Below are 14,380 nucleotides of genomic sequence, written 5' to 3' on the forward strand. Positions count from 1 at the left end.
GTGAGGTGTAATAAATGTATGCTACACTTTCTCTGAGAATTAAGACCATGGTATTCACAGTTCCTAAGAATACTAAGAATCATGTAGTATAAGGTTAGGAGTTTTTTATTTGATCCTGAAATTAGAAATTAGAGATTCTTAGAATTTCTTAAGAATTTAACTTAAAAATTTAGAATGTGGCTAAGGGGAGCAAAAGATTGCTAGGCGGTCAGTAAAGCTGCCTTTGGACTAACCAAAACATTTGTTTAGAATGTTGTTTACTAAAAACGAACAAAAATTTGAGCTGCTTTTAATACAAATATTTCTTATTTTCAATAGTAGTTTCAAATAAAGGGTTTAGGGCCGACTTGCTCTAACCAGGCCATTGTAATGCTTGATTTTTTTCTCACGTGTTTTATGGTTAGTGTTGTATCACCTATAACTAACTGACAAAATGCCAGTCTTTGTGTTCATTGAGGAAAAAAAAATCGCTTCTGAGAACATTTTAGCAAGTACAGAGTACAAGTGTGTGAAGAAAGCATCCTTTTGTCTTAATACATTTTAAAAGGGAAGTGTGTACGTTATGTGAAAGTTTTAGAACCCTACTTACTGAGCCGGAACTTGTTTTGCAGGTTTCCGTGGCCAGTCTGATTTATATGGCTTGAAAGTTTCTCATTTTTACTTTTTCTCATTTCACAAACTCTGCCAGTCCTCAAAGATCTACGGGAAACTCACTGTGCTAATAGGCAAAGTTGGCCTTTCTGTGCTTCTTTTAAAGTAGTCTATCCTGAAACACTGACCTTTTAGTTTAATAACAGTTTTATTTGAGAGAATGTTCAGATCCTGAAGCTGAAAAGAGGGTTTTCAGAAAAGCCATTTTGAATATTGGTCTCCAAATGGTATATCTTTTTCCCTTATGCACTTTGGACCAGACCTATCAGAAGAAATATGTTGTTGCTTTCTGTATTCTATTGATTGAAAAACAAATAACTTGAAACTTAGATTTGCTCAAAACCCATTACCACGCTGGTTTATTTTCCTGCCTGGGCTTTGAATTGCTATTTTAGATTTTAAACTCTTTATGCTTGGTCATGTTTTATCTTTTGTTATTTTAAATTCTCCATTATAGCTAAGGTAATTACTTTTTCAGCTGTGACCTTGGACGTGAGACCCAAAAGTTTTGTGTGTTTGTGTGTGTGTGTTTCTTTTCCAGAAATAGCTAGGGCGTTAGAGAGACAGCTATGCTTTAGTCCTTTGACCAGAAGTGATGTGAGCTAGCCGGTCCCTTGGGCATGTCTTCTTCAGTGGCTTCTGGAGCTTCCCTGACCTTTGCATCTCTTGTGCTTCCTCTTCCCATCTTTCTCCCTCCCCTCTTGGCCTCCCTAGGTGATACCACCATTATCTCCATCTATCAGTATTTACCGCCTCACCCCCACGGCAGGTGGCTTGGCAGGCATGAGAGGTAGGAGTGTATATAGAGAAGGAAGACAAGCCTTGAAGCTGCGTTTCCTTCTCTGCAGTCTCTCTTGCATGGCTACCTTCCCAGCCACCCAGCTGGTCGCCATGTGGTAATGGAGTCCTTACTGTTCCCTTCCAGGTTTATCACATCATCATGAAAAGCTCACTGCTGATTTTGGCTCTTCCCCTGGTAGCAAGCCCTTATGTAAGAGGCATACAATGCACTACTAAGATATGTTGTATCAGCTCACTTAGAAAACGGATCTCACTGCTTCATGCTTAGACCTGGTGTACCAAGGTCTTACTGAAGCCTAGTTTTAATTGAGTGAAATTCAGTTGAATTGTGATTGAGAATTTGATCGAATTTTGCATGAGAAAAATTTTGCTGCAATAATTTGAAGTAATCAGGGGAATTTGTGTGATTTTTCACATGGTCTGACTGTGTGTTGATCCTAACTGGTATGTACACTTCAGAGTATAGTTTGATCAGGTAGTACTAATTGGGTGAAATATTTGTCTCAATTTTTGCTACTAATAGAGCTTGAAAAAATGTGTCACGTTGTTTTGCTTGTTTATAAGAAGGAGATGAAAATGTGAAAATCATCACCTTATAGAGTGCATAGCTGAGAACTTCATAGCCAGCTGACACCTATGTAACCTACCCGGTTTTGTTTTTGGATGAGGAAATCAAAAGTCAGATAGGTTAACTGATTTATCTAAAGTCTAGCTAATAGAAAAACAAAGACTATCCATATCCAGACTCCTTGCTGAGCTCTTACTGTCTGTAATTTCTCTAGTGGGATTTGTATTATTTTGAACGTTTAATGCTGAAAAAAAAAGTCTTAAGATTTGCCTGAATCAGACAATTCCCTGTTCTAGTTTTAATTAATTAATTTTGTGTGACCACTAATCTACTTCCTTTGTCTACAGATTTGCCCTTTCTAGACATTTCATATCAGTGGGCACATACAATATGTGACCTTTTGTGTCTGGCTTCTTTCACTTAGCACAATGTTTTCAAGATTCATCCATGTTGTAGCATATATTAGTACTTCATAACTATTTATGGCTGAATAATATCACACTGAATGGATATACTACATTTTGTTTATCCCTTCATCAGTTGATTAGCATTTAGGTTGTCTTCACTGTTGGGATATTGTGAATAATGCTGTCATAATACTCATGTACACGTTTCTGTGTAGACATATTTTCAGTTCTCTTGGATATATACAGTACGTAACAGTGGAATTGCTGGATAATATGGTAACTTTGTTCAGCATTTTGAGAAACTGCCAAACTATTTTTATAGTGACTGCATCATTTTACGTTCCCACCAGCAATGTGTGAGGGTTTCAATTTCTCCACATTCGCACCAGCACTTGTTATTGTCCTTTGGATTATAGTGGGTTTGAATTGGTAAGTCATTGTGGTTTTGGTTTGCATTTCCCTAATGATGAATGCTGTTGAGTGACTTTTCATGCAGTTATTGGCCATTTGAATATCTTCTTTAGGGAAATGCCTATTTATGTCCTTTGCCCATTTTTAATTTCGTTGTCATTTTATTGTTCTGTTCAGTTGTTCTGTTGTAAGAATTCTTTGTATATTCCGGATACAAGCCACTTGTCAGCTATATGATTTGCCAGTATTTTCTCCCATTCTGTGGGTTGTCTTTTCACCTTCTTGATAATGTTCTTTGATGTTGTTGTTTTCTGATAGTCCACAAATAAAAGAAGACATCCTTAGGACCTTTCATGTATCTTCTTTGTTATTGCCCAGTGTCAGCTAAATTTTAAAGTTTTTGCATATCCTATTGTAATTCATTTTTTGCATATTCCATAAGGCAAGGTGCTTATAATACAAGATTATCAAATAAAATGTCATTGAAGAGCAGAGAGTACTGTCTAGTTTCCATCTAGTAGGCTCAACCAGTTGAAATACTTGTTAGGTCCTATGTGTATTCCTAGATCTTAAGTGTTTCTGGTGCTTTCTTGGTCATAATTTTGGGTAGTGGGTTTTGGGTACTGAAGAGGAAAGAGTCCTTGCTTATTTCTTATGGAAGGCTCTTAAAGAGTATGTAAAATTTGTCTATTTTATTTGCTATCATAGCTGTAAGAATCTTACAAAACATATTGTACAAAATCTTCTAATTGGAAAGACCAGATGTTTCAGATCAAGTCATTAGGTATTTAGAAAGCTCCAGCCGTGTTCTCAGCACTGTTCTGTCTCTCTCTCCAATTGTTGGCACTTGAATTTGAATGACGTTTTCCAAAAAATATGGTTTTAAATATGAGTCATAAATTCCCTTTTTTGTAAATCATAGAAAAATGAATGTAACTACAAATGATTTTCTTTCTCTAATAAGTGATTTTTTAAAATGTTTAATTATCAAAGTAGGAATGTTTTGGTGTCATTTTCCTCTCTGAAGTCCCTTCCTTATACCCTCTCCTCCCCCTCTATGCAGTTGTCAGACTTTAATGGTAGGACATCATTTTAAAGAATTTGTACTTAATGGCTCAGTCCCACTGGGCAGTAAGCAGCTTCTTGAGTTTATTATAACTTCTGGCAGGTGTGGAGATTTCTAGGCCACCAGGGAACTCTTGATTAAATTACTCTTGAAGTGCACTAATTGGTCTTTTCCACCCTGCTTAGGTGGTTCCAAGGAGACACTGACCAGCTGGCAAAACTTTGCCTATTAAGATCTAGTCTCAGCTTTGTCTTCCTGAGTGTTCTCATGCTTTTGTTTAAAGAAGTCACTTGTTTTATCTCCTTCCCCTCTTTATTGATTTTAGTTTCTGATGAAGAATTGAAAAGAAGAGTGGCTGAGGAGCTGGCATTGGAGGAGGCCAAGAAAGAATCTGAAAATCAGAAACGGTGAGCTTCATGCTGTTTGAGACAGATTTTGGCAGACTAGTCATATTGATGGAATATTTTTGGAGAAGAATGATTATAATAAGACTCATCATTTGTATTTGGCTGAACATGTATGAACGTGGCTGTTTTTGGTATTGTATTGTGCTTGTTAAAGCCCTAGGTTATCCCCTTCCCAAACTCAATTGTAAATGACCATTTCTTGTGTGCTTCTTAGTTGCATGAACAATTGAGCCCTGTTTTTTCAATATGTGAGAAGTAGTTCTTGAGGATTCTCCTGGCACTTCTCAGGCTAGGTTCAAAATTAATGAATATATTTATGATTGAAACTTACGTCGTCTATTATGGTATTAAGGTTAACAATACTGTAGCTGATAATGAATGTTACATGTTATAGATAGTACCCATGTTAGTAAGTAGCGCTGATTAGTAGTATGCTCACTTACTGATAAAAAAAATCAGAGATGTTACAGATGAGTGTAAGGTTGAAAAAACAAAATCCTCTGTAATTTCATCCTACAGAGATAACCACTCTTGAACATTTCATTCCTCTAGACTTTTTTGTATACATCTATATTATTGTTGTCATTACTACTGACAATAGCTGCTAAAAGAATGTTCACTGAAATGTTTTTGTAATAGAAAACTGGAAGCAATCCAGATGCCCATCATGGAGGGCTGCATGAGTGAATTATGGTACACAGAATTTTGTTACAGTGGAATATTAGACAGTCAAGTAGATCTTATGTGCTGACTCAAAAAGATGTTGAAAGGCTGTAAACTGAAAAGAAAGCAATATTCAAAACAACATAGATAATTTTTTTTTTTGGTAAAAGTACTACTTTTTAAAGACTTAAAGTATATACTTACTCATAGAAATATGTGGGTACATTTTAATCCAAGATAGAGTCAAGTGCTTTCCATCTGTGCTATTTCTGAAATTGCCATATAGCACAAAGCATTATTATTATATGATTATGCAAATATCTTTCACATGCACAATGACTACTACCAGTAGATGGTTTGTAAGATTGTGTGTGTGTGTGTGTGTGTGTGTGTGTGTGTGTGTGTGCGCGCGCGCGCGCGTTGGGCTGCTTCACTAGTTTGCTTGAGAGAGCTAATGTAAGGAATCTTTGAATTCGATTCTCGTCTTCACTGGCTATAGGGGCTTCAGTGTATAATTTAACCTCTTTGGGCCTTAAATCTTTCATCTCTAAAGTGAGGGTTTATGAAATGTTCTCTAACATTTCTTCTCTCTGACGAAGTGCTAAATAAGCTAGGTCCGATTTGCCTGAAATGTGTAGAACAGGACATGAGTTTTACTGTACATTAAGACCATCATTTTTCTCAGGAAAGAGAGAAGGCTCATGGCTTAGGGTTTTAAAAATCAAGATGTAGTTAGTACTGCTAAAAGTGTCTACGCATATTTCAATAGTTTCCCACGCAGCACTTCATAATTATTTAATTGGGGTTAGGTTGATGGAGTATATAATTAGATAGTGAAGTTAAAATATTCAGAAAAATTCAGACCATTTTTATTAAGAAGCAGAGAAAATCAACGTGTTATGGTAGAATTCCTTGTCTTTGAAATTTTATTACTTTTAATTGAATTTTATTTTAATAAGGAATTTTTGGTTAGACCTTCATATTTACTTTGCTTATTATATTTCACATAGGAATTTTTTGTCTTCCTTTCTTCCCCTATAGTACAGGCTTTTGTTACAGTAATTCTCACTGTGGTGGGGTTTTTTTTTTCCCCCTCCATGACTTAGCTCCCATTTGTTCTCCTGTTCTATGAAAGGTAAAGGGCAGATGAGATGGATACAAGGTGCCAGTGAGGGCTGATTTCATCTCTCATGTGGACTGGGGTTGGCAGCCTAGCTGTAACCTGGGACAAATGACTACTGATAAAGAATTTATTTTCTGTCACTTTTAAGGGGAGCAGAGGGTGGTACAGCCTTTTTTATTGTTTTCTCTTTAAAAAATATGTTTTGTTTGAAGCCTTCTTCATGCAAACTTCCAGCTGTCAAATCTTGGCAAAAAGTGTGTTTATCTGTATGATACTTCTTAGAAGAATCAATAGCTATGTTTTTTCTTTTTTCAACCAGAGAAGAAACTTCAGAAAAAGCATTAAAAAGGTTTTCTGTGCTGTCTTTTAAAAGCAACTTTTTGGAGAAACAAAGCATTTATAGATAATTGTATCTGTTGCCTTAATTGAGTAAAGCCTTGGAAGCAGTTTTAGAAGATGGTTCCTTGTGTCCTGGACTGCCAGTGGTATATGCCTGGCTTTCCAAGTCTTCTCTTTTCACCCCAGATGTACCCATAACTGTAGTTGAGTTCCTAAGCCCTTAAGATTGGGGCATAGGCACATGAAAATGTAAGGGATCCAACGTATGCAGAAAGGACTTTGGAAATTATTTCCATTGTGATATTTTTCTTTACAGGATAGTTATCATTTTTAACCTTTTTATTATGGACATTTTAAAACACCTTCAAAAACAGAAGGGTACAGTGAATCCCCATGACACTGTTACAACAATTCTTGTTTCATCTGTACCCCATTCACTCCACCTATATGGTGAATGGTAAGGAGAAGCACCAACATTTTTAATAGGTTGGTGAATTTCATGGCAGGGAAATACTCTGAAATATCTTCTGTCAGGCTAGCTTAATAAGGACCTTGTTTCAGTTAGGTTTTTTTGGTTGAAAGACTGGAACTTAACTCTGGCCAACTTGGGAAGCAAGGAAATTTTTAGAAGAATATTAGATAGTTGAAAGGAATCAAAAGGAAGACTAGAGAACCACTAGGTAGGGAAGAACTGGGTAGTACTTAAAACTTTACACAGTGAGGAGGAAGTAATTCTCCAGGATGACGGTTCCATGATAAAGGGGAAAGGATGGTGGGTGGCTGAATTTCATTGAATTGAAGATGCCATTGATTTCTAAGAAGCATTGTATTTGACGTACCATTAAGAAAAAAATTGCTGCAGATAATAACCCAGTAGTTTATATCTTAGAATTTTTTTATTGAAAGAGCTCATTAAGACTGACTTTGAATTTCTAAAAACCTATCACTTGTATGTTCATAAAAAGGAAAATGTAAGTGAAATAAATAGGTTAAGGCATGTCAGCTAGGGGAGATTTTGGTTTCCAGGGGACACATGAAAATGTCTGGAGACGTTTTTTGGCTGTCACAACTAGTTAGGTCTTACTGGCATCTAGTGGGTAGAGGTCAGGGATACTGCTAAACATTCTGTAATGCACAGGATACCCCCCACCCCCCCCAAAAAGACAAACCTTACAAAAAAACAAAGAATTATCTGGCCCAGAATGTCAGTAGTGCTGATAGTGAGAAACCCAAGGTTAAGGGACTCAAAACCTGTTCATGTTGGTTCTAATTCTTCTAAATTGTTCTGTGACTCAGGGTCTTGATATCTTTGTTTTTCCACATGGTATCATATTCTGTGCCATCAAAACCTTGATGACACAGCATTCTGCTGTTGTACCTGGGATTTTTCCAGGCTGCTGACACCAGTTTTGCAAATTTTGGTGCTTATGTGCAAGCTATGCCAACTATTCAGGATCAGGCTGGCAGACTGCAAGTGTGAGGTGCTTTCAGGCATGTGGAAATGTGGGCAAATAGGGTCCTAGAACTGTATTTTGTCAGTACAGTCTGTACATACTCTAGACCATAGCCTCTGTTAGGTTGGAAATGATATATATATATTTTTAATTGGGGTATAGTTGTTTTACAACGTTGTATTAGTTTCTGCTGTACAGCAAAGTGGAGTTCCCTGTGCTATACAACAGGTTCTCATTAGTTATCTATTTTATACATATTAGTTAGTGTATATATGTCAATCCCAATCTTCCAATTCATCCCACCCCCACTTCCTCCTTTGGTGTCCATGCATTTGTTCTCTATGTCTGTGTCTCTGTTTCTGCCTTGCATACTGGTTCATCTGTACCATTTTTCTAGATTCCACATATATGTGTTAATATACAATATTTGTTTTTCTCCTTCCGACTTCGCTCTGTATGACAGTCTCTAGGTTCATCCATATCTCTGCAGATGACCCAATTTCGTTCCTTTTTATGATTGAGTAATATTCCGTTGTATATATGTACCACATCTTCTTTATCCATTTGTCTGTTGATGGACATTTAGGTTGCTTCCACGACCTGGCTATTGTAAGTAGTGCTGCAATGAACGTTGGGGTGCATGTGTCTTTTTGAGTTATGTTTTTCTCTGGGTATATGCCCAGTAGGATTGCTGGATCTTATGGTAATTCTATTTTTAGTTTTTTAAGGAATCTCTATACTGTTTTCCATAGTGGCTCTATCAATTTACATTTCCACCAATAGTGCAGGAGGGTTTCCTTTTCTCCACATCCTCTCCAGCATTTACTGTTTGTAGATTTTTCAATGATGGCCATTCTGATCAGTGTGAGGTGATACCTCATTGTAGTTTTGATTTGCATTTCTCTAATAATTAGTGATGTTGAGCAGCTTTTCATATGCCTCTTGGCCATCTGTATGTCTTCTTTGGAGAAATGTCTATTTAGGTCTTCTGCCCTTTTTTTTTTTGCTGTACACGGGCCTCTCACTGTTGTGGCCTCTCCCGTTGCGGAGCACAGGCTCCGGACGCACAAGCTCAGCGACCATGGCTCATGGGCCCAGCCGCCCTGCGGCATGTGGGATCTTCCTGGACTGGGGCACGAACCCGCGTCCCCTGCATCGGCAGACGGACTCTCAACCACTGCGCCACCAGGGGAGCCTCTGCCCATTTTTTGATTGGGTTTTTTTTTTGTAATATTGAGCTGCGTGAGCTGTTTGTATATTTTGGAGATTAATCCTTTGTTGATTCATTTGCAAATATTTTCTCCCATTCTGAGGGTTGTCTTTTTGTCTTGTTTATGGTTTCCTTTGCTGTGCAGAAGCTTTTAATTTTCATTAGGTCCCATTTGTTTCCTTTTGTTTTTATTTCCATTACTCTAGAAGGTGGGTCAAAAAGTATCTTGTTGTGATTTATGTCAGAGTGTTCTTCCTACATTTTCCTCTAAGAGTTTTATAGTGTCTGGCCTTACATTTAGATCTTTAATCCATTTTGAGTTTACTTCTGTGTATGGTGTTAGGGAGTGTTCTAATTTCATTCTTTTACATCTAGCTGTCTGGTTTTCCCAGCTCCACTTATTGAAGAGACTGTCCTTTCTCCATTGTATATCTTTGCCTCCTTTGTCATAGATTAGTTGATCATAGGTGCGTGGGTTTATCTCTGGGCTTTCTATTCTGTTCCATTGATAGATATTTCTGTTTTTGTGCCAGTACCATACTGTCTTGATTACTGTGGCTTTGTAGTATAGTCTGAAGTCAGGGCGTCTGATTCCTCCAGCTCTGTTTTTTTTTTTTTCCCCCCCACAAGATTTCTTTGGCTATTTGGGGTCTTCTGTGTCTCCATACAAATTTTAAGATTTTTTGTACTAGTTCTGTGAAAAATGCCATTGGTAATTTGATAGGAATTGCATTGAATCTGTAGGTTGCATTGGGTAGTATAGTCATTTTCACAATATTGATTCTTCCAGTTCAAGAACATGGTATATCCCTCCATCTGTTTGTGTCATCTTTGATTCCTTTCATCAGTGTCTTACAGTTTTCTGAGTACAGGTCTTTTACCTCCTTAGGTAGGTTTATTCCTAGGTATTTTATTCTTTTTGTTGCAATGGTGAATAAGATTATTTCCTTAATTTCTCTTTCTGATCTTTCATTGTTAGTGTATTGGAGTGCAAGTGATTTCTGTGCATTAATTTTGTATCCTGCAACTTTACCAAATTCATCAATTAGCTCTAGTAGTGTTCTGGTGGCATCATTAGTATTTTCTATGTATAGTATCATGTCATCTGCAAACAGTGACAGTTTTACTTCTTTTACAGTTTGTATTCCTTTTATTTCTTTTTTTTAAAAAAATAAATTTATTTTTGGCTGCTTTGGGTCTACGTTGCTGCACGCAGGTCTTCTCTGGTTGCGGCGAGTGGGGGCTACTCTTTGTTGTGGTGTGCGGGCTTCTCATTGTGGTTGCTTTTTTTGTTGCAGAGCACAGGCTCTAGGTGCGCGGGCTTCAGTAGTTGTGGCACGTGGGCTCAGTAGTTGTGGCTTGCGGGCTGTAGAGCACAGGCTCAGTAGTTGTGGCTTGCGGGCTGTAGAGCACAGGCTCAGTAGTTGTGGCACATGGGCTTAGTTGCTCCGCGGCATGTGGGATCTTCCCGGACTGGAGCTCAAACCTGTGTCCCCTGCATTGGCAGGCTAATTCTTAACCACTGCACCACCAGGGAAGTACCCTTTTATTTCTTTTTCTTCTCTGATTGCTGTGGCTAGGACTTGCAATAGGACTTGCAAAAGTATTGAATAATAGTGGCAAGAGTGGACATCCTTGTCTTGTTCCTGATCTTAGAGGAAATGCTTTCATTTTTTCACCATTGAGAATGATGTTTGCTGTGGGTTTGTCATATACGGCTTTTATTATGTTGAAGTAGCTTCCTTCTGTGCCCACTTTCTGGAGAGTTTTTATCATAAATGGGTGTTGAATTCTGTCAAAAGCTTTTTCTGCGTCTGTTGAGATGATCATGTGGTTTTTATTTCTTCAGTTTAATATGGTATATCACATTGATTGATTTGCATATATTGAAGAATCTTGGCATCCCTTGGATAAATCCCACTTGATGATGGTGTCTGATCCTTTTAATGTGTTGTTGGATTCTGTTTGCTAGTATTTTGTTGAGGATTTTTGCATCTGTATTCATCAGGGATGTTGGTCTGTAATTTTCTTTTTTTGTAGTGTTTTTGTCTGGTTTTGGTATCAGGGTGATGGTGGCCTCATAGAATGAGTTTGGGAGTGTTCCTTCCTCTGCAGTTTTTGGGAAGAGTTTGAGAAGGATGGGTGTTAGCTCTTCTCTAAATGTTTGTTAGAATTCACCTGTGAAGCCATCTGGTCCTGGGCTTTTGTTTGTTGGAAGATTTTTGTTTTGTTTTGTTTTTGCGGTACGCAGGCCTCTCACTGCTGCGGCCTCTCCCGTTGCGGAGCACAGGCTCCGGACGCACAGGCTCAGCGGTCATGGCTCACAGGCCCAGCCGCTCCGTGGCATGTGGGATCTTCCCGGACCAGGGCACGAACCCGCATCCCCTGCATCGGCAGGCGGACTCTCAACCACTGCGCCACCAGGGAAGCCCCTGTTGGAAGATTTTAAATCGCAGTTTCAATTTCATTACTTGTGATTGGTCTGTTCATATTTTCTATTTCTTCCTGGTTCAGTGTTGGAAGGTTCTGTCTTTCTAAGAATTTGTCCATTTCTTCCGTGTTCTCCATTTTATTGGCATAGAGTTTCTTGTAGTAGTCTCTCATGATCCTTTGTATCTCTGCAGTGTCTGTTGTAACTTCTCCTTTTTCATTTCTAATTTTATTGATTTGAGTCCTCTCCCTCTTTTTCTTGATGAGTCTGGCTAAAGGTTTATCAATTTTGTTTATCTTCTCAAAGAAACAGCTTTTAGTTTTATTGATCTTTGCTCTTATTTTCTTTGTTTCTATTTCATTTATTTCTGCTCTGATATTTATGATTTCTTTCTTTCTACTAACTTTGGGTTTTTTTGTTTCTTTCTCTAGATCCTTTAGGTGTAAGGTTAGATTGTTCATTTGAGATTTTTCTTGCTTCTTGAGGTAGGATTGTATTGGTTTAAACTTCCTTCTTAGAACTGCTTTAGCTGCATCCCATAGGTTTTGGGTCATTGTGTTTTCATCGTCATTTGTCTCTAGGTATTTTTTGATTTCACCTTTGATTTCTTCAGTGATCTCTTGGTTATTTAGTAGCATATTGTTTAGCCTCCATGTGTTTGATTTTTACAATTTTTTTCTTGTAACTGATTTCTAATCTCATAACATTGTGGTCGGAAAAGATGCTTGATAGGATTTCAGTTTTCTTAAATTTATCAAGGTTTGATTCGTGACCTAAGATGTGATCTGTCCTGGGGAATGGTCCATGTGCACTTGAGAAGTAAGTGTATTCTTCCACTTTCAGGTGGAATGTCCTGTAAATAAAAATTAAATCTGTTTGGTCTATTGTGTCATTTAAAGCTTGTGTTTCCTTATGTATTTTCTCTGGATAATCTGTCCATTGTTGTAAGTGGGGTGTTAAAGTCCCCCAGTATTATTGTGTTACTGTCAATTTCCCCTTTTATGGCTGTTAGCATTTGCCTTATGTATTGAGGTGCTCCTATGTTGGGTGCATAAATATTTTTAATTGTTATCTTTTCTTCTTGGATTGATCCCTCGATCATTGTGTAGTGTCCTTCCTTATCTCTTGTAACAGTCTTTATTTTAAAGTCTGTTTTATCTGATATGAGTATTGCTACTCCAGCTTTCTTTTGATTTCCATTTGCATGGAATATCTTTTTCCATCCCCTCACTTTCAGTCTGTATGTGTCCCTTGGTCTGAAGTGGGTCTTTTGTAGACAGCATATATATGGGTCTTGTTTTTGTATCCATTCAGCCAGTCATTGTCTTTTGGTTGGAGTATTTAATCCAGTCACATTTAGGGTAATTATCTGGAAATGATTTCTTGAGTGTCTGCCTCATCTCCTACCTAATTCAGAAATCCTTTTATGGCATCTCTGACTGGTCATGCCACACACATTAGAACCCATTCAGAAATCATTTAAACTGAAGATACTTTATTAGGCCATTTAGAGTTTACCTGAACTCCTTTATGTTTCCACTTCTTTATTTTTCATTTATTTTTTAAATTGAAGTATAGTTGATTTACAATGTTGTCTTAATTTATGCTGTACAGCAAAGTGATTCAGTTATACATATAAAAATTCTTTTTTATATTATTTTCCATTATGGTTTATCACAGGATATTGAATATTGTTCCCTGTGCTGTATAGTAGGACGTTGTTGTGTATCCAACTTTCCACTTCTGTAAAACTAATATGCAGATGTGGCCTAATAAAAGTTGCTTTCGAGGAGGAGGTTTCTACTAGGGCCACAGCGATGCCATAGTTAATTTTAAGCACTATGGCTGTATATGTTATATTCTCATTTCTAAAAAACATTTACACATGGAATCTCAATTCAATTTATCTTAGATCTTATTCTGTTTTATGTGAATCTTGAGTGATTTGATGCCTTCCAGAATCACTGACATAAAGTTAGTGCACACACCAAAATTGTTGGATCCAATTTGGAATCGTAGGTTTGCTTATCACAACATATAATGGATGGAATAGTCGTTTGGTGTATTGAGAGTCAAGAGCAAACTAAATGCTCGTGTTAGCAGTCTGTTTTTGCTGTGATACTCTATTGTGTGTTTTGGATTATAGCTGACAATAATGTGTTACAACTATAGCTGGCCAGTATAGCAAGGATGTAATATGCTACAGTTTGAGTATAGACTTTTAAAATGTGATTTACTTCTCTCCTGTGCCCCACCTCCAAAAGTCAGTCTCTGACAGCAAGAAAAATGTGACTACTTCTGACCTCTGACCTTTGGCAATTGAATTTCACCTCTGTACCTATAAAGGCAAGTGAAAGTTGCCTCCATTTTAATAACCTTTTTCAGGAAGCCAAGAAGAAAGGGAATAGTTACTTGATGTTGTAACTAGCTGTACATCAACCAAGATTACTTGCTTGCTGTTTTTAGGTGGATGTTAGTTGAGATTTTACCCCATTTTTAATTACTTGAACAATTACATTAGATTTGTGAGACGCAAACTAATTTGGTTTAATAAATTAGTCATAAATTTTATCAGCTGTGTGGTTAAGTTAGCGTATAGCACAGTCCATTAATTTTTCCATTTATCACATCAAATAAGGACTTATATCATCAAATAAAGGCTTAAAACTTGTTTGTATCAATACTTCTTAGTTTCTCATAGTAAAGGTGAAATTCATAGGGCTGGTGTCTTCTGTTTAAATCCACTATATATAATAATTCATTTTAATTTTATTATTTGATATTATTTGCCTTTGGAGGAAAAAGCTGAAAAAGGAAGGAGGAAAGAATACAATATAGAAAAACAGTGT

At 37.2% G+C, this 14,380-nt stretch overlaps 1 protein-coding gene across 1 annotated transcript in view; it reads left to right on the forward strand.

Annotated features, from left to right (window-relative positions):
- The window catches only part of CHCHD3 (coiled-coil-helix-coiled-coil-helix domain containing 3), a 282,681-nt gene that overhangs the window by 51,795 nt on the left and 216,506 nt on the right, over nt 1–14,380 (forward strand). Inside the window, exon 3 of the mRNA XM_024737982.1 lies at nt 4,230–4,311. Within this exon, the coding sequence (XP_024593750.1) occupies nt 4,230–4,311 (82 nt within the window). The remainder of the gene's footprint in view (nt 1–4,229; nt 4,312–14,380) is intronic.

The sequence above is a fragment of the Neophocaena asiaeorientalis genome, unplaced genomic scaffold (assembly GCF_003031525.2).
Source record: "Neophocaena asiaeorientalis asiaeorientalis breed wild unplaced genomic scaffold, Neophocaena_asiaeorientalis_V1.1 scaffold364, whole genome shotgun sequence".
In the NCBI taxonomy this organism is placed as follows: Eukaryota; Metazoa; Chordata; class Mammalia; order Artiodactyla; family Phocoenidae; genus Neophocaena; species Neophocaena asiaeorientalis.